Genomic DNA, 27,138 nt, shown 5'->3' with positions numbered 1-27,138 from the left:
AATAATACTTGTAAACTTTTTTTTTGTCGTTGAAATAAATGTCTACTCGCATCGTAGAGTGCGAGCTGCTCAACTGACAATGACTGAAAAATCAACTGCTCAACTGACAACGGCTGAAGTCCATCAACTAGACGTCATCAAAAACGTGCCGAAACTGTCTTCCTCCATTTGTCGAATTAAATCAGAGCAGCCGGCGTCACATACGTCACCTAGAATTATTACATGACTCCAGCCTATCCCCGCAGGTCGGTTGCACAAATGCACAACGTTCTCGTTCAGGGCAATCTCGTTTGGCATGCCTCCTATATAAAGGTACTACTCCCTCATCGGTTGCTAGATTCATACGTAGGTAGGTTATGCTTTCTCGCTCTATTCCGTGTGAAGCGGGGAATGATCGCATACTATTACCCCGCGCTCATGATCCCTCAGATGAGATATTTACTTCCTAGTAGAATAAACCTGCTCTCGGCAGTAGTGGATGGGCAGGGTTATCATCGCAATATGCATCGATCCTCCGAGTCGTCGTAGGTCAGCAGGTTCGTATGTCAAATGCAGTTTCATACAACCTGATCGAACTGCTCAACCGGAGGTAGTTCTGATTAGAACGTTGCTCTAACGAGACTCGAACGTGGTTCCTCAAATCGGTCACGAGAAAACACTATGGTTACTATCGGTTGGTGTATTTTGTTTGCCTGTACTTTCTGGGCCCAAACGGAACCGGCTTCGGTAGAAGATTTCGTCAGTGAGATAAGTGAAAACGATATCGGGACGAAGAAAGTGATCAAGTGGTTCAACATTGACTACGAAGATGGAGATTTGCTGGTTGTAAGTTAGACTATGTTCAGGAAACGAGTTCGAGTGCAAAATGTTATTGGATCTTCTTGATTTACAGCCGCAGTTGGTTGTCAAATATGGTTACCAAGTGGAAAGTCACATGGTGACGACCGAGGACGGTTACATGTTGACAATGTTTCGTATTTTACCGCGACATCCCTCAACAACGAAAAAGTTTCCTGTCCTGATGGTCCACGGATTTCTCGGTAGCTCAGCTGATTTCGTGGTCAGTGGTCCAAACAATAGCTTAGCCTATTTGCTGGCCGATAATGGCTACGACGTGTGGCTAGCGAATGTCCGTGGAACACGTTATTCCCGGAACCATACAACTTTGCTCGTTGACACTGAAGAATATTGGGATTTCTCTTGGCACGAGATTGGCTACCACGATCTACCGGCAATGATCGATCACGTGTTGATGGAAACAACTGCCCCGAAGCTTCAGTACATAGGACATTCCCAAGGCTGTACAACCTATTTTGTAATGAGCTCTACTAGACCGAAGTACAATAAGAAAATTGCTCTCATGACAGCACTCGCCCCGGCCGTTGTTCTCAAGCGAGTTCGTAGTCCGATTCTTCGGCTACTGTTAGAGATTCAAGACCAACTGAAGGAGGTACTGGATGCTCTGAATGTTCACGAGATACCGTACATTCAAAGTATCCATCACCTTATTGGTTCATTGTGTCCGGTAGCGGAAAAGGAAAATCTTTGCACTCAACTGCTCGGGCAGATAACGGGACCACACCCCGAGATGTGGGATCAGGTTAGTTGAATTATCAAAAAAAAACAAAATTCTGACTCCCGTCCATCCCACAGGAACTGGGTCTCGTCTACATGGGCCACGCCCCGTCCGGCGCTTCAACGAAGCAGTTATATCATTTCGCACAGCTAGTTCGCAGCAGGCTTTTCCGGCAGTATGATTACGGCAGGAAAGGAAACTTGCAAACATACAGCAACTGGAAACCTCCGGTCTACAACCTGAACGTCTCGTCCGCTCCGGTTCAGATCTATTACGGACTCAACGACTGGATGGTGTACTACCGAGACGTCGAACAATTGGCCACGATGATTCCTCGGCTGGTGGGGGTCAACGCCGTCGCCGATGAAAAATACAATCACATTGATTTTCTGCTGGCGAAAAATGCCCGTTCGCAGGTTTACGATAAGCTGCTGCCCGTGCTGGAACAGTACAACAATAACAATAATCACAATAGCGATTGATCAGAGCTTGAGTGTGGGATTTTTGCTTTCATTTGCAAACTTTTCGTCATTGATCAGATCGTTTGAAAGCAAAAAAAAAATCGAATGATCTCAGTAGCCGGTGATTTTATGTCGTGGCGGTAATTGGTGACCGGTTATGTAAGCCGTGCGGGTGTGAACAACAATATACAATCGAAGCATACGGAGCAGAGCGAAAAAGTGGTCACATTTTCTGTGTTTGCAATTTTTTTTCGTCGGTAATTTAAATATTCATAACGGATATACACAGCAAAAAACGAATTGTAACGATCTCAATGTGATTAATAATCGATGTGAAAAATATAAGGCGTACTGGACCTCAAATGCAATAATTTTCTGTTTTCAAGAATTATTGCAGATAATAGATTGAGTACAATACATCTCCCTAACTGAATACTGTATATGATTCTGATATGAAATTATGTATCATTTCGTGTAATATTACAACCTTTAGAACGACACCAAGATTGTTGTGATATTATATCGTAATCGCTGCACATCAGTAGTGAGTAATGATGTGCAGCAATTTTGATGTAATATCATAAACGTGTTGGTGTCGTTCTAAATTTTGTAACATTATACGAAAAGATGCATGACTTCCTATCAGAATCGCCTTAGTATTCAGTCAAACTGATGTCATCTACTCAATTAGTTGTTTCGATGTAATAATGTGTTATTTATCTGCATTATTTCTTGAAAACAAAAAATTATCGCATTTGATGCTCAGTACGCCTAATTTTTTTACATCGATTAATAATCACATTGAGATCGTTACAATTCGTTTCTTTTTTGTTGTGTAGAGAAAGTTGTTCTTGAAAAATGGAAGCTACAGTTAGTTGAGTGAGTTGTTTCTAAAATTGTTCATCGCAGTGTGACTGTGTACTATTACCGGTCCATGTTACAAACGGCCATTCATTGACGTATCTACGTAATTGTTATCGGGCATTCTGAAACGTATCTACACTTAAGTACACAAAGCTATGCGTGCGAACAGAGAAATTACTACAATTTGTTTACACGACTTCAACTCGGTCGCCTAGCAATCGAACAGGTTTGATCTGTCCGACTATGTCATGTTTAACACAAATCCGATAAGCAGAATTCGTATACTTATATGTAAAAGAAGACTCGCATGTACGGTTGCGATGCAAGTAGAAAAAAAAAATTCTCAACAATAAAATAACAAGATTGTTTCATGTATTAACTAGCTAGATAATTCTATTATTGCCAACTTCCAATAGGCGTTCCGTTATGCTCACGTTCGATGTCCACGTGTCGCACGGCTACAAAGTGGAATTGTCTTGATGACAGCTCCAATCAGCTCAGTATTACACACAGAGAAAAAAAAATATAAAAAAACCAAATATGGATTTTACACAACGACAAAAGTAAGTTTGGAGTGGTATAGCAAATAAAGGGTGATTTTGTAAGAGGTAAAGGATTTGATTTTCTAAAAAAAAAACTTTTTAAATTCACCTAGTGGGGTAATGATGGATATTATTTATATTTTCAAAAATATGACTAGAAGATTCTGTGAAGAATTTTTTCTCCAATCTTGAATAAAATAAGAAACTTTCTTTGGGTATAAACTAACATAATCTTTTCAATTTGTAAATAGTTATGTCAATACGTTATGTTAATAATAACTTTTCTTTAATTTGTATCGTCGCACTAAATGATTATAGGAACTTTTGTTTGAGCCTGCTTGTGGAAATCGATCAAATCATCTCAGAGAAAATTGAGTGAGTTTTAAACTCGTTTTAAACTTTTTGACCACTATCTCCGGTTCTTCTGGAACCGGGAACTTGGGATCAGTATAGCCGAAGGCGTTTCGTTCAGTAAGTAACTAATATAACCAACTAATTGAATCAATTTTAAGCCAAATGTAGAAGAATTTAACTTTTTGCATCGGTGCTCTCAGTGTTGGTGATTGCCGAAAGTTTGACAGAAGCTGCTATATTGCTATCTATATTGTATACAACATTTTCAATCCGGTAGAAGATGCTACAAGAACTCGAGTTCTCAATGCATGAACCGTGAGAGAATTTTGCTACATTTCTACGCTCTACTTCATACTCTGAGTATTTCACGCCCTTAAAAAAAATTTACAGTCTGATAATGATCGTTGCTGTATGGTATTTTCCAACAGCGAATCGCAAATTGACAATTATCGCAGAAAATCGATTCGATGATTCAACTTGATGATTCTCATACTAGGTTGCAATGTTTCAAACCCACACAACTTATACAAAGGTTATATACACATAGTTAGAATAAGCGGCAATAGTAAAATGATCCTATCGCAATTATCAACTGCCTGTATAGAATCGGATCGCGAAACGAGAATAAGCGACCGTTTGTTGCTTCAGAGAGGATTCCCACAGCAGCGTGCTGACCTTTGATTCTCAGAAATGTCATCGAAAGAAATTCGCTCTCGCATTGGTGTCTATTCTATGTAAAATGAGCCATGCCGGGTTTTTGTTGTTGCGATGATATCCGTCTCTCTTTGATGGCACTGATTCAATCGTGTGAAGAGTTGCCAGTGAGCGTTCTTTGATACGATAAAAGCCATCCTTGGGTGCTCTTAATGACGGTGTGAAGCTCAATAGCAACCTGTGGGACTACGAGATTTTTTATTTTATGAATGACAATACCTGACACATACTCACACGCACAGAAATCTACATTGCTCAGCTCGATGAACTGTGTCGAATGATATAGAACACTTAGCCCTCTGCGCCAATTTTCACTAGTCAATTTTTCAAGTGATTGCATAAACTTTCTGTATGAGAAAGGCAATAAGTGTACTCTTATAGAAAAGCATCGTTATCATGATTTCGTAATAACCTTAACAAGTAGGTATGAATTAAATAAAAGATTTAGAAATTTACATTTTTTTCACTTAAAAAATATAAATTTCAATGTGGCAACCCTTCACGCTATACGCAATTGAACAAAGTACACTGCGAACGGAGCAAAGCCACACGTACCAGTTTTGCATCGTCATTTAGAATGACGATTTGAATGTTTTGACACTCATCGCCCTATAATTTCGGAACCGAACGTCGGATCTGGATGAAATTGCGCAGTATTCTTCAAAACAATAAGAACTTTACTTTAAATCATGATTCGTGAGAACCTGTATAACCGTTGCTAAGAAATCGAAAGGAATTCCATTTTTGGAGATCGTCTTTACCATTATCGGTGCTTTCGGAAGTGGAAACCGGAGACTAGTAGTCCCAAAGTAGTTTTATATATTCACTAACTAACAAGATCTGCCAACTAAATGAATTTAGCAGTAAGTTTTATAAAAATGTGCATCTCATTTCGCCATCGCTTGTGAAAAAATACTCATGAAATTGAAAATTATCACTAATCGTACTGTAATACCGGAACCGAAAGTCGGATCTGGATCAACTTTTCAGGGACTTTTTATAGAATTTTGAAACCTTTCATATGCTTCTTAATTTGTGAGAATCGGTTGAGAAATGTTCGAGAAAATTGAGTGCGATTTTTTTAATAAATTTGCACATATTTCCTTGTAATTCCGAAACCGGAGATCGAAATCAAATGACACTCCGGAACTTTGTATGGAATCTTAAGACCTTTCATTTGAATCTAAGTTTGTAAAAATCAGTTTAGCCAATTCTGAGAAAATTGAGTGGTATTATTTGTCACATACACATATACATACACACACAGACATTTTGTGATCTCGACGAACTCGGTTGTAAAGTCGGTTTTCACAGCGATTGTATAGCGTTTCTATATGAGAAAGGCAAATACACAAAAAAAATTGCGATTCATTGGAATCGATAGAATGGTCAATATAATTTATTGTTTGAAAGTGATTTCATACATACATGATTTGATTGCCCAAGGTCCCATTTTGGCATATTTTGAAATGTAAGAGCGGCACTCTTAATTGAGATTGTGTTGCTCTTGATGGAGATTACTTTGATGTTTGAAGTTAATCAAAATCGTGTTCTCTTTGTCAGGTCCGGGACTTTTCAGCCCACGTGTTAGATATTGAATGCTAGCAGTGACCACACGTAAGAGCAGACAATTAAACAGTATAAAAAATATAGATAGCCTGTTTAAAGATGACACCGAAGTGACTGCCTGATGATTGTAGATTTTATAAAACGGGTAATCGATCCGAATGCGTACAAACAGAATTGGGGTCGATGAACAACCTCCGGACTATCGAAACTATGAAAAATGGCATGCCATGTTGAAAGTCAAAGGGTGTAGCCATGTGGAAAAAATATTAAAAATTTTCCAATTTTTTATTCGCATTTACCATTCTAGATTTTACATAAAAAATAAATCATTTATGACTACACTACGCTGTATAAATCCACGGGCCTACAAAAAAACCTGACACCAAAGATCGTCAGCTGAACAGCAAAGTTAAAGCGTAAAAGCTGCTTTAAAGTCAACCCCGGCCTATCGATCCGAAATGTGGTCAGAAGGTACCACGCTAACTTTCAAACGGAGCGGAACATCCTTGCCATGGAAGAATATAAGTCGTACAGATCCAGAAAACGTCCGAACCGGCACATGAAGCAGAGATTCGTGGTGGAAAAGCGAGTAAGGCTCTTGTACGATCGTGGGGCACAGGGGCTACACTTTAATCGATTACGAAACATACACTCAGAAAAATTCTCACTTCAATGCTACGCGAAAACGTATGTGATTTTTATCCATATAACTGTTCTTGTAATACTTATGTGAAGTATAGGTGGCACAGAATGAACTCATGAACTCTTAGTCTACATTTGTATCACGTCGTCCCTACGTGACTGTTTTCGTAGATTCTATAGAATAATTTTGTGAAATTAACACGAAGTTCATTCAAATTGTACTGTAAAATTACTTTCATCTGAACTTACTTTTTACCAGAGTTTTACGTATTAGTCACATTATTTTCATGTAATTGTTACTATGTTCTATATTGAATCTTGTATCAAACTAATTAATTCAATTAAATCAATTTTCGATGTAAAGTTTCCTTAGAAGATTAATGTGATTGATATTTCGTTTCCATACCCCCCTTTAACAATCCGTTTTTCTCAACAATTACTTCTCTATTTTTTTTTCTTCATACTATTTGGCAACATCACCATCATCGCCCACGGAAAGCCGCTCCAGTCGATGACTAACATGCGGGCCACCCGCCGGGTCTTCGCAGCCTGGGGGTGTTTTCCGCTGTCCCACAAAAGGATGCGGCAATTTTAGATACATTCTCACGTCACCTGGCTGATTCCAAGAACGGAGGACCACTCTTGTCGATAACTAGCACGGGGGCCACCGGCCGGGTCTTTGACTCGGGGGTGTCTTCCGTGGACCCATACGAACAAGCATACGGCCACTACCATTGAGTAGCAACGTCACCAGTAAAACATTAGAGGCCAGCACCTACACAATCCTTATTAATAAAAAAAGGCTTTGGCATCATTGATCTAACGCATTGTGCCTTAATAAATATATCTTATGAAAAAAAAACAATTTGTGTTGTTTTGAGATATTTAACAAATGAAAACAGTTGAAAGTTAAAACTTATAGTAACAATATAATAACAAAATCAGTTATGGTGTTTTATTTTCATTTGCAGGATTCATAATAAAGCTCATTAGTTGAAAAAATGAGTTCTTCCGTTGCTTTATATCGAAATATAATCATCAGCATTTCAAAAAACTGAAAGAAGAAATCAGATCACTAAAAAAAATTATTCATTTAATAAAAAAAATTATTCAACAATTTTGGATTGAAACGGTATTAAAAGTTAGCTGTGATATAGTTTTTGTGTGTCCAATTTGCCATCTAATTTTTTACAACTATTGTTATAAATTTCTGCTTTCGGACTTCTGTAGTTGCATCAAATTCAATAATAATAGTGATACAAACGTTCCAAAATCTGTTACGATTTTGTTCCCGCTAGAGTCTTTTTTGTTAGGATTTTTGTTATTTTCATCGCTTACCAGCCGAAAATATTTCAAAATTTGTAACAAAATATATCTGAAATAAATTACTCCAGTTGTTATAGTTTTGTTACTACCATCTGATCGGGTACTTCTGCTAGGTACTAATATTAGATCTGAAAGTACAATAGAAATCATCTAGACTTCATAACTGTTGATTAAACTAAAGCGCAATTATTTACCTTAAAATCACTGTGATAAATACTGTAGAAGGATCAAAAATGGATATGTAGTTTGTTCTTGAGTTTTCAACAGATGCCATGTTGCGTTCGCATCCGAGTACAAAATGAACATCTGGTTGACATAATGAATTCAAATAACTACGTGACACATAAAAATATGTGACAACAGTAATGATTATGACATACGGTCCATTTAATATTCAATCATGATCCGATGGTTGTTAAGTACATCACATACTCCGATGACAAAGCCATTTTTGGAATCTATGTAATTTTTTACATAAGATTACCGTATGGATTTTTTTGAGTGTACTAGAAACAAACTAAATTTTCAGCTGCTTCCCGGTCAAAACATACATGGTCGATAGGACGCGAGGATGTGCCGTAAAGATATAGGCTCGTGCATGTCGATAAGTTCGCGGAGAAGATCATGGTTTAACAAGCGATTTGAAGTTGTGACCTGAAAACTTCGATGATGACATCCCAAGTTTTCATCGAAGAATACCTGAAAAACGTGTATCAGCAGTATAGGGGCAAAGTAATCTTTTGGCACGATTTGGTCAGTTGCCACTGAAGCTTCGACCAATCAAAACTGGACAATTTCGACGAAGCGGCGGGGCAGTTAAGGAATGAAGATGGAAGAATAGTGCACCTAACATTCGGAGCATTTGATGATTTGAAGGATATCGAACCTAACGAATCAATGCAATGTTGTCACCAGCTTACGAACTCTGTTCTTATTTAAATGTTTACAGCTAAAAAAAATTGTTTTCCGATAATCTGTTATGAAAACCACATAAAATTACACCATTTAACCTAGTATTAGTGTATCACAGCAACAAAGAGTGCGGTATTAATCGACGAAGAAGTACATTTTACAATACCAATCTATGTTATCGACGGCTAGAAGCTATTTTTTACTAAAATCCAATAGGAGAAATGAAAACCGCGAGTTAGTTGCCGGAAATGGAATCAGTTCACTGGAACTACGTACGCTGTATGTGCCTAACACTCGGAGCGATGAGGCATTTAGATTGAAACAACTAAACTCGACACATAAAAACCTTCGGTTAGTGAACGTCCCGAGAATCCTTTGATTTGTCTAGAAATGTTAATATTACACGTGAGCAGAGCAAAGAGTAAGGTGGCTTACTTTAGTAGGTAGAGAGCAGTTTGTTATTTTGTGTTTACTAATCGGCAAAGGCGACAATGAAGGTTCTAATCGTAGGTTCTAATCGGAAGTTTAATTTCGCGCCCAGCTGTCGTCGGCTGGTGCCAATGAACACACCATTGGGGGTTAGTTTCCATCCAGGGTAAAAGTACAGAAAACATCACGAGTGGTATTATGGGTAGTGAGGCTAGCGCGCGAAATTTTATTTTTTTATTTGCTGCTTGCAGGATTTTGGTTTTTAATTTTGCCATGAGCCATTGATTATTGATTTGTTGAAAAACCGCATACCTTGTTCGTACTCATCTGCAAGACCAGGCGAGGTGGGTGAGGCGAGGTATCGCGCGGGTTAGATGTTTTGGATTTGTGTTTTATTTCGGGTTCGATTGGTGGAAGAAAAGAAATATTATTGATTATTGACGAAATCGTGGTATTTTCAGGAGTACATCGTCCTCAGGACCTTTGCTTTCCCCGATGAATCTAGCTTCGATCTATCGACTATAATGAGTTAAGCAAACGTGTCCGCATTCCCAGTCCCACCACATTGCTGTCATTGAAACATTTTCTCGATTGATACAGGAAAGATACTAGCTGTCATGCTGTTACCAGATTAAATGTGTATAGTGATCTAAGGAAAGCATGCGGCTTCCGAGCCAAACTGATACGACGGCAGAAGAAGCAGAACGTAACGTAACGTAACGTAGTGAGAGGTAGAGAAGAATCAGATTGATAGAGAGATAGTTACAGCTGTGGAACCGAAACGGACGAAGTGATGGCGAGGCAGATGGGTCCAGCGAATGCGAACCGTAACCAGTGACATTTCCTGTGCTAAGCATTATGGATCCAACACCAGAACTATGACTAGTACTACTGCTATTGCTACTGTCACGGGCGGTTGTTGTTGTTGTTGTTTTTGTTGTTGTAACGAGTGCATCATCGCGCTCGTTGCGGTCGTAGTAGAACTGGAAGGCGCTGGTGGACACCGCGGTCGTGCTGTAGTCGGGTTCGCTGTCCAGCGGAAAGTCACTAATAGTTCTAGGCGTGCGAAATATTTGTGGGTTAGTATTGTCCGAGAGAAGAAAACCTAGTGGTGCTAGCGCAACAGAAGAATAACCGAGATCTTCGGTGGTCTCATTCCGTAACGAAGAGTCGCTCGGTGACAGTAGCAATAGCCGGTTAGGATGACGCACGTTTCCCGGTTTGCAGTGGTTAGTATCGTTTAACTCACAGGATTCCATCACATCCAGCTGGAAGTGTATCGGTTTGTCCGGGTCCTCCTTGGGCCGACACAGGTACAGGCCGCTTTCGTCCAGTCGGTACGGGGTTAGCACAAAGCCAACGGTTTCAGTATACTTGAAGTTGTCGATTTGCATCTATATTAGAGGGTGGTAATTACAACGATTAGAGTACTCTAACCCAGGTAGGATAATTTAGTGATCAAAGTTTACTGTTTGATATTCAGTGTGTAGAAGAGCGAGATAGTATAGTTGCCCGTGAAGTGTCGAGCGACAGAGAGAACCTGCGGAAGTGAAGTGAGTTTTGTGCAAATGTGGCCGTACATAGTTGTTGATATTATTTACGATTTTATACAGTATTTACAACGCCAAAGCTTAGTCTTACTCCTACTTTGTTCTACGTGAAGATTCGTTCAGTTATTCATGGAATACCATAGAATATTTATTTTTTTTAAAGTACACTTGTGTGCAAAAAAGTCACAAATATACTTGTACAGTGAAACCACACCAATTTCTGGCTAGAGTTACCATATTCCGTTTTGAATATATAAATTTTTCCTTAACAGTCCGAACATTGAAAAAAAAACTTGAAGTAGGTAATGTCAGAGTAATAGCAGCGATATTGACGTAGGACTGCATTCAAGATGTGTATAGATATAAACTGATTTGAAATCGTTCGACTGCTTAACATTTTGTAGTCCTGAATAGGATTCGATTTCGAAAGATTCTGTACATTTTTAAGTTTGAGCCTTGACCCGGAAGAGATCATTACATAAATATAATCGTAACACAAGTCGTACAATCGCTTATATATTTCAATAGATGAATTTCACGCTAATTCGAACAAATTTTAGCAGCACTCTGAAACTTGCTACACTGAAAAAAAAACTTAAAGTCGATTTAAAAAAAAAAACATTTTTATTTGGATAAAATTTTGTTACAAGATAGGTGATTATGTTCCCTACCTACAGTCAAAAATTCAAGTTGGACACTTTTAAGGAAAAAAAAGTTATTTGACAACAACTTTTCCGAGTCCAAACTGATCTTTTTATTCAGTGTAATTTTATCGGAAACTAAACCAATGAAAGTCATAATCATCTCAGAATGCAATTCCTCAACTGCTGGTTGCCTGATACATGCAAAAAGTATCAGTAACGAATTTGGTATATATTCATAACAAACTTGAATATAAACTTTCAAATGAGCAAGTGGTCGTTGCTGGTAATTAATTTAAACTAAAGCAGCTAAGACAAAGCGAGGTACTTACGCTCTCTTAGCAACACTTAAGAAATACACTCTTATATACGAGATTAGGTCGTAAATGTTGCATTTGAACCCATTTTCAAAACGATCAATTTGTTTCATGGGAGTTTACACACTTCTTGTTACCAATAAGAGCAATGTTCTTTAAATTTATATTCATCAGAACTAAAAGTAATGATTCTAGGTTTGGCATAGGCATCTTCAACATGAGAGCTATTCATCAAATGCTAACCTCATGAAGCATAGTCATCAGCTGGCGCACATATTCATGAACTAATGAACGAACGAAGCAACCCGACATACAAATGTGTTTGAATAGCACAGAGGAAGAAACTATTTTGTTAACATTCGTTGCTTCAATTTGCAAGCCTTGCTGTGATGCTATTGGTGGTACTCTCAAATGAATGGCAAAAAGAGTACAACAGTACAACAAAATCTCCGAAGAACTGTAGAATAACGCCAAAACAATATCTGGCACTCAGAAATTCCACAGTTTTGCTCCTATTCCTGGTGGCAAAGTACAGGCGCAAAGGTATTCTAATTCAGAAGATAAACCAAACATATTTTCCATGTATAGAAACAATGAAAAAACGGTGGTGGTTATTTCTTTCGCCGATCTTTCCTCAGAACTAAACAAAAAAATAAAGAAAATAATAATGCAATATTTGTTCAATAACATAAACTCTTTTCAATGGAAGTCTTGATTATCTATATTATAGTTGCTATATTAGACAATATCTTCTAACAAACTAAGTTTTATTGAATTCTGAGATGATTATGACTTTCATTGGTTTAGTTTTCGATAAAATTATACCTGAAAAAATCAGTTTGGACAAGGAAAAGTTTTTTTTTCAAATAACTTTTCTTCCTTAAAAGGACCGTACTTTTCGACTGTATGTAGGGGACATAATTACCTATCTTGTAACAAAATTTTATCCAAATCAAAAATGGTTTTTTTTTTTTGCAAGCCGACTTTAAATTTTCAAAAACGATTTTTTCAGTGCACGAGTAGATAAGGACTCGTTTGGTGCAAATTCCACACAGCGAAAAGTGCACAAAACTAATCAAATTATTCTAGATTTGCTCTAAACTGATGATTTTTACCTTTGATTTGCAAAGAAGTAATCGTAGTACGCTAGGGATACGTACCGCGTGAAAAGACCGCGCAAAAAAAAATCGCGTAACTTTGGAAATTCTCGTACAAAAACCGCGTAGCTTCAGGAATCCGCGCAAAAAAAACGTAAATCTAAAGAAAACTTTTTTTATGCCAGATATCTTAGAAATTCATGAAACGTTGACATCTGGTGTAGTCTAGAAAAACTGAAGAATCGATTTTGGGACTTTGAGAAAAATTTTGCGATTTCCAAAAGCGAAAATGTTTTGTTGATGCCAAATGTCTTTGAATCGCATGAAATGTCGAGATCTGGTGTAACCTAAAAGATTTTTTTTGAAAAAAAAAACGAAAATGACAGTCAGAGAGTTGACTTACAAAAAAAAATTGGGATAGCACCAGATCTTGCATTTATAAGATAAAACGTTTTATGCGTTTCTAAGACAAAACAAGGAAACTGCGTAACTTGGGAAATCTGTGTTTAAAACCGCGTAATTTCGGAAATCCGCATAAAAACTGCGTAAAAAACCGCTGAAAAAAGACTTCAGTGTAGTTTTTTAGATAACATTTCAAGCCATTAGAACGACTGCTTTTGTTGATGTTCCCCATCGTTGTTCACTTTTCGTTTTCTTTTTCACCCATGCAAACGACCAGCAGCTGGATGACGCAATCGGTCTTGTTTGAAGCGAAACTCACACTGCGAACGTCCAGTAGTAGATATGCCTTGATGGATTATCATAGACTGAAGCTAGCAAACGTGCAACGGGGTCTATTTAAAGATTCGGTCGATTTTTATGTTTCGTGGTTGGGCCATTTTTTCACTATTTAAACAATGTTTACGTAATAAACGCGGTATTAATAATAATCTTACACCTTCTCCCATTCGTTTCGTGAAAGAATTAGAGAAAATACTCAAACAGGGAAAAAGGTAATAAGAAATCTGGAATAATTTCGTTACACTTTCGTGTTGTGAAATTTTGAAAATGCACCCAGATGAGCATCAGGAATCAGAACTAATTGGATCAAGTGGCACGTTCCCCTAGTTATTGGGAGGGTTGTGCCTTAGAAGAAAAGAAAGGCGTAGTCCTACGTCAAAACACAATTTAGATTAATTAATCTATTTTGGAAGCACCCTTAGAATCAGAGGTGGAAATAGGCCCATTTTGCGCACGAAAATGTGAATCAAGATTTCCGATTGTGAATCAAAAAACCGAACACAGTGAATTTAAAAGCTGGGCAACAAAACTAAAATTGAAATTATTTTCTAAATTGTGGAAACAGAATCAGGAATATTATCAAAAAATATTGCGAGTTTAATTTTTATGCTCATTTGATAGAATCTTTCGTTGTGAATCTACGAATAGTTTAGGCATAATTTTGTCAAATTTTAGCATTTAATTATAAAGCAAAACCCATATGTAGAAGATCGTGCAGTTGAATTCTTGAATTTTACAGGCAGTGAAACTGTTAACTTCGAAGACACTCTTGAATAAGGGCTGGAAAAATCAAGATCAAAATATCATCAAATCGTAATTACTAGTGAAGATGATCGCTTGTGATCTTTTCCAATAAAGATCACTAATGATCTGATCTTGTTAAGATCAGTTGATCAGTGATTTTTGAATCACATCGATCAAAATCAATATTGATCTTCCATCATACAAAGTCGGTAGTGATTTTGAGCTACTATTAACACTGATTCCTGTAAGATTAATTCACGAGCATTGTAGAAGAAATTCACATATGAACAAGATCAGACATGAGTGCCGATTGATTTACGTCTAAAATCGTTGAAGGGTGTGAAAATTAGTGACGACAGTAATCCTACAGGAATTTTTAACTAGCGTGTCAATGAGACTTTTAAAATCGTAGAAATTTGCAATTTTGTATCTTTGGAAAGTTCAGTGATGGGTTATAAGGAATATTAAAGTAGCATGTGCATCAATGATTTTTGTTATTTTTTATGCATGAGGCTCAGTTTGTAACTTTCAGGAATGCTCCTTTGACAGTCCTTATCACCAGAGTTGGGAAAAATACCGGTTTGATTACGGCACGTTTACGAAGTTTCCACATATGTTCTCGTTTGATACAAACCGTGTTTAATTTCGCCAGGGAAATTAATGCTAGATGTAGGTTTAATGAAAATAATCAGTTTGGTTCGCAATCACATTGATAAATTGACGCAATGCAAAATTAGTAAAAAAGATACCACACCAAATAGTGATAGCGGCAAAAGACTTTGTTTTACTCCCAGCTGGTTGATGCTGATGATAATGTTCAAGTACTATTTAGATTAAACCCAATAAAACGCTATTTGACATGAATTTGATTTTTAGAAGTAACAGGAGCGCATTATTTGGCGCAACGTTTGAATTGGCGAAGCAAAATCCTGCACTCCTGTTACTTCTGTATAGGATATTCAAGCTAAATAGGGTAATATTATTCAGTTGCATGGAACGTTTTGTGGTTGGATTTTTCTTATCATTATAATTATTATTCATTGCAGCATGTTAATTAATATTATTATCTGTTTTTTATGATATTACTTCCCCTCGACGGTATTACCTAATAAATTTCAAATACACCACGAAGCATGGAATTTCGATGCGACCGACGAAATAAGCTCACCCAACGAGCATAAAATTATTGATATCGATTAATCCATATCCGAAAAAAAATTGAGCGGTAATCAGTTTTAAGGTTCACTTCACTTATACCATCATATCACCGAAACCGTAAGTGACAGCCATTTGAACTTTTATGAACACAGAGTAGCATTAAAACGATCCTAACTTTGTTGAAATGTTGTTGTGATACTACCTACGATGAAGACATTTTTAAATTTTAAGTAAAACCAAAATTTATATTATTAAAAATCATTCGTTTCAAAATTTATTGTAATACTGATAATTTCTATTGACTGTGAATTTGCTCATTTCCACCCCTGCTTTGAATATTATTTCTTTACTGCTAGTCCTTAATTGTTTTCTAATATTCGGCTAGACTTTTTTCCGAGCGAAAGAAGTTGAGGATGATTTTGTAGGTTCACAAATTCGATCTTACCAGTTACGTACTCGAAACAAATTCCATTGCCGTTATCACTACTAAATCATCTAAAAAATCGTAACTACGATTTATGATGTTATGAATAAAGTAGTGAATAGTACACTCAGTAACTCTCTTCTTGGTCCAACAATAATGTTAAACGGTTGAAGTTTTAATGAGTATCGAAGTATTTTACTTGTATCAATGATTAATTGTATCGATCGATTCCAGTGTAGTTTCATAGATTTCAATAATATATTAAATTCTGGGATATTTCAGTTACTTCTATTGCACTTCCAATTATAGATGTTTTAACCTTATGATCACTCATCTCTTCGGGCCAAGAAAGCTTTTTGGCCATATGTGCAGGGTTGAGGATGGAACCCAGGTGGACTGCGTGACAGGCACTGACTATCCCATCACACTATAACCGTCCTCGAACATTTTTTTAAATTTCCCACGAGGTTTAAGAATATCACCAAAAATTAAATAATACATTTCTGTCCATTTTAGAAAAACCTTGCGAAAAGTTCTCGTAGTTTCGCAAAATAATTTCGCTGTTTCTGAAAGTAACACGAATTTTTCACATTGGTTTTGTTATGCATTTTTTCCCTAATCAATAAATGATTATAGCTTTGTAGGTCACAAACGATATTCTCTTGAATATGCAAAAAATTGCGAGTAAAAACATTATTGGATGAACAAATTTTTGTTTTTTCAACAATAATAGATGTCTTGCCGTTTTTATATATCTAGTTATAAAAATAGGTTGAATTAGAAAATACTGGTATTTTTCTGATATCGATTTAATTTACGAAGGCAGAGGAAACCCAGATCGACTTTGCCATAAAACTCAATTGCATTACTTGCGCCGTCCAAAGGATCACACTTAGAACAACTGTTCAGGAAAAAGAAGTTCGGAAGGGATCCAACAGATACGAAAATATTCTTGCCAGAAAATTATTGGTTTTCAAGAAATTTGAAACTGCGGACAAGAATTAAAGTTTCCGTTACCAATAATGGAACCTCGTCTTGAAAAACTCACACGGGCAAAATTCCGATTTAAGGAATGAGCAAACGAATCATGAATTGGGGAAAATAGTATATTTTCATGTTTTGATAATACACCATGATTAAAAGTACTCGATCCATTTGGACTGATTCCGTTGAAATTTGACGTAACGCATTTGACGTTGTTGGGTATAACTTCAGGCGTCTTTCTGCTACGATGGTAATCTTTGCAACATAAATTCAGGCGTTATGTTTTAAAATATGAAGATTTCAAATATGAATTAAATGGAATGGTGTGAAAGTGTGTGGCGTATTGTTTATACGATTTCAACTAATGTCTCAAATAATGTACATTTGAATAGCAAAACAGTGAAAAGCACAACGAATTTCTTTTAATCTGAAGCATCAATAATCTAAATATGTTTTCAAACAACCACGACACCTAAAATAACGTGTTTACTTGCGTTCTTTGCTCCAGTTTTGATTTTTTGTCAGAATTTGAAACACATAAACAAACGTGTGAATCAAACATCTTAAAAAGATACTCTATGTCGAATTATTGCCGCGGATCGATTTTTCCTTTTTTGTTTTCAAAACTTCGTTTGCAATATCGTCTTATTTGAAGTATTTAGGTGAATCAATACAGCTTGTGTTCTTATATCTATGAAACAAATTAATCAAACTGGTTGAACAAAAAAAATCTCATTTTCGTTAGATGGTGCTCCTAATTTACAGTCGAATTTATTTTTCGGTCTACGCTATCTCTTGAAATATTATTTTAACAACAACAGCCACATCGAATATGTAAGAATACATTCAGATATATTCATAAAAATGTAAAACTTATGATGTCAATTTTCGGTTCATTATCTTTATGTTGTCAATTCTCTGTCAGCCGGTGGGTAAACTAACACAATTATAAAATGAATATGCCTCAGGATCAAGTAAAAATTTTCAGTAGTTCTTGCTTTTCAATATCTGCTTTTTGTCGTACCATTAATCTATGAAACAATCTATCACATCACTTGAGGCAGAGGGTTCAAAGTGATATCCGGATAGAAAATTGGAGTTACGAGCTTTAAAAGAAATACATTCCTCAAGTAACGCATTTTCGGACCATGATTAATTTTCATGAGAAAAGACTTTTTGTTCATGGTTTCATGAGAAGTTAAAATGATTGGTTTCATGATTTTCTAATCATGACAGTAGTAACAGATTTCTTTCCGTGCATTCTTTCACTCATCAAGTTTTGGGTAGATTTAGCTAACTGCTGATCCACTGAAGCTAGTCGGGACACATTTCCTAACTGTAGTTTACAAATTGGTCCCTACAGATCACCAGAGTGCGACAACATAAAAAAATTGATGTAAGTCAATCAAACGAAGAGCTAGGAAAGTTGCTTTTTCAACAAAGTTGCTCAAAATAAAAATTTCCTACAGTTTTTCTGCTAAGTGCAATAATTTTTAAATTCCAATAAAAGGGTTGGATTCCAGATTTCAATCCAAATTTGGACCAACCTAATGACCGCTTACATCAAATGATGCGCCAGTTCATTACAACACACCAACTTTAAAAAACTAATATTTAATTGTAAGAACGCTAGTTTCCCGTTTCGGACCACTGTGCACTGGTTTACACTGGTGATATGATGACTTTCGATTTGGATGCGAAAATATATCTTCTTCTTTTTACATCCAAATTTGCAGCCGATTCTCATAGCAAACATCCTACTGTCACAAAGAATTTTCCCAGGTCGGGACTCGAGCATGCTATCTGAAGCATAAAACCCTTTCAGGTTAGGTATGGAAAACTTAAATTGAAATTTATAACATAAACGAATCTTCACACCTGGATTAATCAATAAAACCATACTGAAATATTCATTATATTTTAATCACAAAATCAATTAATTAATCACTAGGTTTGCAGTTCAGTTACCTGACGACGAAGTGACGTACAATTTATTTACACTACGCTTAGATACGCAATTTAGCTACCCATTTGTACAGAGTTAGTTGATCTCTGGTCAGTTCGCTAGTCAGGGGATGGCTAGCTTGGTAGCACAGTTCCGAAAAGTCGAACTGTTCTAGGCATTATTCACAGATTATTGACGGGTGTAATTGTTCTACAAGTCAGGCTGTTTGGTGGGCTCAAGGACCGGTCCACACCACTCTGGGGATGAAGTCTACTAACCCGACGATACATAAGTGGCTGTTTGTATTTATAAGATTAGATTCGGCGGTTGGTTACAAATGGTGGTTTGGGTGGGGAAGATTTGAACAAGAAGGAAAATTTTCTGTGTTTTGGACCACATACATTGCAAATTAAGAAAGAACGGCTGGCTTAGCTCCAGCTCCCGGTGGTAGCAGTGATAGGTGAGCCATTTGAGCTCGATAGTTTCATTGCGCAACAAGAAGCCCTGGGCCGGGTCAAAGTGTGCGTTTCGACAGGTTTCGTTGTACTAGAAGAAGAGTAAGAGAGAGCATCAGCGGACAGAAATGAGAAGCAGAAGAAACGTGGACTGAGATAAAAAAGATAGAATGCTGGAAGAAATTTGGAGGTTGAAGCAGTCGACATTTTTCAACGACATTTACCTCTTGTTCGTCTTTAACTAGTTCAACGTGAATATCCTTGGACGACGGTTTGCAAGGGATAACGACATCCTCGTACTGTCTGGCATACACAACCGGATTGACCGGTACCAGTGGGTTGTCGGGGTCCTTGACGAAGATGTACGCACTGGTAGCTTTGAACTGTTCCTCAAGTTCATCCAGATCTTGGTTTTCATTCTCCGCTGACTCAAACACGCAGTAATACCGACCCACGACTTCTGCCGATGCCGTTGTGATACTGACACGACTACCGTGTGGTTTCTTCTCGTCATGTGTCTCCACTTGCGTTATCGTGATGAGTTCAGGAGCTTCGATGTACTGTTTGATGATAAGAAGATGACATGATCAAAACATTGAAGAAACATTCACCATGAAATACCTCGTCTTCGGTGCGTCGGATGTGCCACCGGATAGGTTCCGCAGATTTGCAAGTCATCTCATACTGCGAACCAGCTTCCAACTCCACCTCCGGTTTGTATGCCAAAATCTCGGGGGCTCCACTCTGCACTATCAGGTCCTGGTACATATCATTGGCTTCCAAATCACTTGCTGAAATGGAGAAGGAGAAAAAAATAGGTTTTAATTAATGGTGAGTGTTTAACATTCTCGCGAGATAATCGAAACGGTGGACATTGTTGCATGATTTATCGCTATGCAATAACGGCATGGCTTCACCGTTTTGCGGTTCGAAAGAAATATGCTTTGCATACGGGACAGTGGGTATGAAAATAGTGACTATCGATCGTTTCGCTTCAGTTATTTCCGATGTGGCTGAGCACACGGATAGATTGATTTCCAAATCGGAATCAGTTCGGTGTAAGTCATCCAGTGTACTTGTAAGTCATCATTCACCACGAACAACGACGCAAAAAGCGATATGCTAGTTTACGCCAAACTGGATAATAAATACCTACTGAAATACCTAGCCTAGAGCGGTTGACACACGGTACGTATGCGTACGGTTGCGGCCAGTAATCCGAGCATTAAAACCACAAATTAGTATGCATGTCCTTGTGCAAGCTGACGGTAACGGCTTCTTAACTGTGCAAACCGTACCCTTTTACGAGCGCACATTCCAAGAAAGAAGGCAAAATCACAGATTACGCCAATCGCTCGTACATCGCTTCCGCACTAAAGTGGCGAACTAAATCAACTTGTAGTGGGAGTGGCTAGTGCTCGGTAGAACTGCTATCAAGATCTTGAAGGCTCATAAAAAGTATTGTTTTCTCCCCTGATATGGTGCGGATAGGATACCGACCTACACGGCCAACGTGAGAACTCCGTCTCCGTTCCCAGTCTGGCAATCCGCCAACTCCTACGGCCAGCAGCAATGCAACAGCTCGATAGCACATGTTCTGTCTTCTTTTACTGCAGAATAATGGATGTAACTAGACTTGATACGTGCTGCGGTGCGTTAGAACGAGATTTTAATTATACTGCAGCGAAAATTTTCAGTGGATCAGACCTGGCTGTGTCTTTCCTAGTAGAAGTGCCCAGTCTAAGATGCCAGGATGTTTAATTTAAATAAAACATATGGAAAAACTTAATGTAAAGCAGCTGAAAATCTATAAAACTTAATCCCTATGCATGATTACTCAGTCGGTGCAATTCTCGACAGCTCTTTCATTGGTACACGACACCAGCATATTTTGCATCACTACCAAAAGGAAATGAAATCAAATTACATTCGTTGTCCTTTTTCTTTCTCGAGTTCCATGATATACCGAAGAGGTTATTTAATCCGAAATACGATTAATCTAGGTACACTTTCTACGCCACAGTAGTTTGTTGGTTGCATGCTGACTGTACCGACTGTAGACAATAATTAATCCGTTTGTTTTCGAGATTTATCCTCAACTGCAAGTGGCTGCTCTTGATTCAATTTGTTTCCAGGCAGACCACGCGCCATTGGACGCAGTACGGGTTCGAACACAATGCGTTCATTTGTGGTTGGGTAATTCGCGTGAATCGGCCGTCAATTGAAATGCATTGACAGTAGGGCACGTAATTCGCATAAAATTGTCTTCTACAAGGCAAACAGATGTACAAATCCGAAAGTGATTTTATGGCAGCTACATATATGGGGACCATTTCCTTAAATGTCCTAATGCGTCGTTCAATAAGTCACCGTTCTGACAGACAGATGGCGTCACTGATTAAAAATACCTCTAGTGTTCATTAGAGACATTCTTAAGATGTCATTTGTCAAAATTTCATGACATTCGGTTCATCGGTGTGTTAGTTATCATGGCAATTATTTATGAAAATTGGAAACAATGGAGAAAAATCTGCTTTGATCCATTTAATGGAAAACCGATGCTTCTCTCATAATTGCTCATATGAAAAATTAATGCATGTTCATTTTCAGATTTTTTTTTTTCCAAACTATTTGCGGTATCCGAATAGCCAAGTTAATTTGTATTGTCATCAGCTAATAAAACCAATATAGTGGATCAGCTTAAACGATTGTTTTATCTACCTTACTTTAATATTTTATCACCCTTCACCCTCAGGAGAATCTCTTAAAGTTTGTACGGCCTTTAGCATTGTCACCTTCTAGACCGTGAATTGCTGGAAAATAATATAAAATCAGTCCCGAGGGTACGCGCGACCTAGAAGTTGGTAAAAAAAAAGGGAGAACGTTGCTCGCCCAGGCGGTGAATCCGGCCGTTCGAGTACCCAGGCGATTTTTTTCTCGAAACCAAGATTTTATAATTGTCCTTATCAAAATGAACCAAACGGCATTTTACTCGTAAGATTTGGCTATGGTAGGTACTACAACGAAAAATTCTGTTAGTTATCAAAGTTATTAACAATTATAAGTGCCAAAGCAGGGTCGAAAATAAAAAAAGAACGCAATTTAGTTTTTTTTTCTCGATGGATTTGATGAATTCTAGCGCCGATCATAGCCAATTCGAAACAGAGTATAAAACTGTTTTGCTTTCTCTTGATTGGTTTAACAAAATGATGACATCTGCCAACAAATCGAACGAGTATGAGCAGCTGTTTTCAATATCGTGATTGCAATTGATTTAAAAGAGAGACAATGAAAAATGATTATTTCACTCCCGTTTTGTTGACCTACAATCGTACTTCTGAGATAATCTACAAAGACTTGAATGATTTTTTCAGGTTTATTCACGATCCTTAAATTGGAACAGAATTCCGAAGAAAACTTGTTAACTTTTTTAGTGTATCTACCAGGCAATTGTTTGCGGTATTTTCCGTTAACTGAGTACAGTATTTGTTCGTTTTCCGCGAAATGGCCCTTCCGGCTAAATGACTCTTCTGACTAAATGACCCTTTCGGCGGTATAATCCTTTCATAAAAATGACCTTCTCGGCGAAAAGACTTTTTCGGCGAAACGACTCTCGGCGAAATGGCCCGCCCCCGTCGAAATTATCGCGTCATTTTGTAGCAGTAACGTCACGTTCCGAAAAACTATTGTTGTTTTGTCGAATGCAAGTTAGTGTCATGAATATTTGGTGAAGTCAACAAATCGTAATTCATGCCAAGTACAGAGCATTTGCAGAAGTGGTTGAATTTTTATTTTGTTTTTCAAAAATTGCTTATGAATCTAATTGAATTCTTGTTGAATCAGTCGTCACTTGTAAACGTTTGTTTTAATGATTTACATGTTAGCACTTCAGCACGAAAGGCAAAAAACGCACAGGTAAACCACAAAGTTGAAACTGTCAAATTGCAACAATCCTTAGACGAAGACAATACCCAAAGTTAAAAACAAAAATCGGAAAGGCTATGCGTTAGTTGCCAAACCAATTCTGATCGATTACTAGTCATGAGAAAGATTCAAAAGGTAGGAAAATGGGTTCCTCATTGTTGCATACTCGGCATAAAACGAAGGGTTTTCTTCTTCGGATCGTGACAAAAAGGAAAATGAATTTATTTTGAGAATCCCAAGCACAGAAAATCATGAGTCAACCCTAGCCAATCATCGACATCAACTGCAGAATTTCACCAAAGCTCTGAGAATCGATAATGACAGAAAACGATTCACAATGATGGTTGCTTGTTGGTGTTCGAATTTGTAGTAGTTTTTGTTTCCAAAGAGGCTCTGAAGTGTAATTATCTCGATTTATCATATTTTAAACAATATTTACAACCAAATGTCACAGATTTTCAATATATCGGTGAAAGAATGAGAATGTAAACTCAACTGCTTCACTCTGCAGACGTTAGTTTGGTTTCGTTTTGTCATATAGGAACGAGTGACGTTGGCAATTACTCTCTCTCTCTCATTTGTTTGAATGAGAGACGAACATACTTCGTCTCTCTTCGTTTGTTTTGGATGCGGTCATTTACGAATGGGACAGCAAAAACATGAATATGAGGTTGTTGGATTGGATTCTTTCATTGAGAATGCGTGACAATTAGAAATACCGACACATAGAAATAAGGGATATTTTTAGTCTTACGACACGTTTTGTTCGCTAGTAAACCAGACACTAATTATAGATTGTTATAAACCATGAGTATTTTCAATGAGAAAGAGACATATTTGTGCATGTTGTTTGAAACGGTCTTTTCAAGACATTCAATGTATAACCAAAATGCTTTTATAATTGATTTTCTGACAGTTGACAGTGGTTTGTTAACTTGTTCATTCTTATTTGAATACGTTGTAATGAAGATGTAAACAAATCTCATTCAGTTGTCAAACATGAACTTTATTCAGCACGAGATCATTTGTGATGTCATCTTGCAGAACATAATAGCGGTTGTCACATTGTTTTTGTTACAGATCGAAATCTTGTTGAGTTGTGTACTGCTCATTCGGTTCAAAAGTGAGAGATGTGCATGCTGAGTATGATACTTGTTGTGGTCGATTGATCATCTAAACATCTATGTAATTTTTGTTAAAAAACTTTCCTAAATTCAATTAGCCAAAACCGAACAGATTCCTCGAAATTTTTTTCGTTGCCATATGATTCAGATACAACAATTCAACAAATATGTTTTGACACTTTCAAAAAAGTGTCTCTGAAAATACAAAAATATGAATATTCATTTGATTTTTACATGTTATACAACATCATCGGTCATCGTAGCCATCATTTTACTTTCAGAAGTATTTCTATTATGTTTGTTTAACATTTTTGTAATAATAAGTATAAAGTTCACTAAGACTAAAGAAAAATTTTCCAAAGTATGGAAAAATTTTGTCAGTTTTATTCGTATTCACGTCATCCAGTTATGCCTCTGACATTACCCACCCGTCGTTTTCAGCACATGTTCTCCGTTACACCGGAATCGGAGGTCGGGTTCGGATAAAATTCGTTAAAATTAAAAATGGTCATAGGATTAGAGTTTACCTTAATCTATTCAGCGATGTTTTAAAATATCAATATGTGCCCTATTTTATAAAGTCTTTTCACCCCACATTCCGAAGCTTCCAGAACTGGTAATCGGATACTGGTGTAGAAATTTTGACCATAAACTAACAACTAGGAACTTTTATTTGAATCTAAATTTATTCAAGTCGTATCAACCATATCTGAGCAAACAGAGTGACATTATTTTCATTTATTGTGCCAAAAATCTCTCGATTTCGGAATCAGAAGTCCGATACACGCTTAGATCAGAACCTTGCGGCATTTGATCACATAACTTAAGCAGACCTAAAGCTTATGTTTAGCTAATGAATCAACATTGTGTTAGTTCGCCAGTAAAGATATCGTTGCAAAACAAAGAGTGTTTGGCAAATAGTATTAACATTCCGTCTGCTCAACGGTTTGTATTGAACTGCTAGCTGGAATAACAGTTTAACATACACTGTTATGTACTGATGAGTCTAAGACGAAACGTAAATAAAAATGATTGTTTGAAGAAGAAAATAAATCAAAATGTCATTTTTCTACGTGTAGATGAGACATGGTCATGTTACCTTATGGGGTACATTTTACTCTCTTTCACCCTAGTTACAAACGTTAGGCTTAGTCCTAAGTAACTCCTGCTTATTTCCGTTCTTTGCACACTCACTTTCGTGTCAAAGGTATTTTCGGTGCGGATGAAGCAAAGCATTAGGCATTTGTGCTGTGCCACTGTTTCTGATAGCACACAACGAACCGAGATGCAAACGGAAATGAAAGGAAGTTGTACAACAGACGATAATGGCAGTGATAAAATTTTCTATGTATCAAGAATTGCCTTACTGCCTGATAGTCTAGCACGCATTACCGCTTCATTCTCTTGTTTATGTTCATCCATTTCTGTTTCCTTTCTTTTGTTTGCATGCAGAGACCGATCGGAGTATTGAATAATGATGTTATCAATACAGGATTGTTTTGAGTGAATGGATTTCTCTTCGGTTTTCTTGATGTAATTTCCAAAACTTACATACTTTACCAGAAACTACTTTTGTCCTAAAATATAATCTAATCACAAGCTAACATTATGATTTGGATTCACCTGATTTTACACAATTTTTTTCGATTCTCGGCATAACTTCACTGAGAATCTCCGATATTTTTGTCGGGTTTAGAAAGAGAAATTGTTAAAATTCTCGTTATTGAAAATTTGAACCCGTTAAAATCTTTATTATTTGACAGAAGTATGAGAATTCGGCTGAAAATCACTTACCGACACTTGAACAGCGGAGATGTTCAATTATATTTTAGTATACTAAATTACAGTGTTGATTGAAGGGAGAGTAGAGTCTAATGGACGAACAATAAATTCAATATTGAGTCGGCGAAGGAGTATTTTCGAGGACGCTTCTTAGAAATCATGATTTGCGGTGTCCACTGTATCTCTGCGAAAGATTATCAGAGGTCCAAAAATATAAGTAACATAGTTACAGTAGATGCTTTTCTAGACCTCTACGTTTTCATGTGATATTTTGTCTATAAAATCGAAGGAAACAATATATTTTCTAGGGGGCGCGTAGGATATTTTTTCACTGCATGCAGAAAACTACACACCAACCTTTGCATTAATGGTACAGCTAAATATTTCACTTCATGTGGTTTCATATCTGCTTTATAGTAGCATGTAGTAGCGATAGGCCTTTAATGACAATTCTACACAAGCAAACCTCCGTTCACGAACACTTAAGTTACTCTTTATACGAACCAAACGTAATTTTTTTTATTACGATGGTTTATTGATATATTTTGAATATGGGCATTTTCGGAACGGATGTGATGAATAGATATCAGACAACAATGTTTGAATTGACCTTCCTTACGTGAATTTTCTTTATCATTTCATAAAGACAATTGAAGTTTCAATTCAATAATTGACCCTTTTGAGTCTTAGTTCTGAGTCCTACTGCGTGCTTTAGTTCATCCAAAAGCAACATTTTAATAAAAATGATGTGCTGATAAAAACAAACTCGAAATAGGTTATGAAATCAATTTATAGCAGTTGATCATTTGGTTCAAAAAATACGATGTTTAAGAAATAAGAGGAATATGTTTTATTAAACTCAA

The 27,138-nt window shown here is 37.0% G+C and overlaps 2 protein-coding genes across 4 annotated transcripts in view; one reads left to right on the top strand and one right to left on the bottom strand.

The window, feature by feature from the left end:
- Nucleotides 1–27,138, bottom strand: part of LOC131430261 (vascular endothelial growth factor receptor 1) — a 140,469-nt gene that overhangs the window by 38,939 nt on the left and 74,392 nt on the right. For 2 of the 3 annotated variants that reach the window (XM_058595079.1, XM_058595077.1), the window contains exons 3-6: nt 20,067–20,236; nt 19,670–20,005; nt 10,639–10,783; nt 9,702–9,716 (exon numbers count right to left, since the gene is read on the bottom strand). In XM_058595079.1, coding sequence (XP_058451062.1) covers nt 9,702–9,716; nt 10,639–10,783; nt 19,670–20,005; nt 20,067–20,236 — 666 coding nt within the window. The remainder of the gene's footprint in view (nt 1–9,701; nt 9,717–10,638; nt 10,784–19,669; nt 20,006–20,066; nt 20,237–27,138) is intronic. The other variant, XM_058595078.1, reaches the window with a different exon arrangement.
- On the top strand, nt 474–3,897 carry LOC131430262 (lipase 1-like). Its single transcript, XM_058595080.1, has 3 exons — nt 474–825; nt 893–1,600; nt 1,654–3,897. The coding sequence occupies exons 1-3, from the start codon at nt 661–663 to the stop codon at nt 2,056–2,058; spliced, it is 1,278 nt and encodes a 425-aa protein (XP_058451063.1). The 5' UTR covers nt 474–660; the 3' UTR covers nt 2,059–3,897.

The sequence above is a fragment of the Malaya genurostris genome, chromosome 2 (genome assembly GCF_030247185.1).
Source record: "Malaya genurostris strain Urasoe2022 chromosome 2, Malgen_1.1, whole genome shotgun sequence".
NCBI classification, from domain to species: domain Eukaryota; kingdom Metazoa; phylum Arthropoda; class Insecta; order Diptera; family Culicidae; genus Malaya; species Malaya genurostris.
The sequence above is the reverse complement of the archived record's forward strand: the minus strand, read 5'-3'. Positions and strand labels throughout refer to the sequence as shown.

Excerpts from the sequence above, each read along its gene's own strand:
- LOC131430262 (XM_058595080.1), top strand. The coding sequence starts at position 661 with ATGGTTACTATCGGTTGGTGTATTTTGTTTGCCTGTACTTTCTGGGCC. Across the intron at positions 826-892 it reads AAGATGGAGATTTGCTGGTT|CCGCAGTTGGTTGTCAAATA; the intron begins GTAAGTTAGACT and ends CTTGATTTACAG. Across the intron at positions 1,601-1,653 it reads ACCCCGAGATGTGGGATCAG|GAACTGGGTCTCGTCTACAT; the intron begins GTTAGTTGAATT and ends TCCATCCCACAG.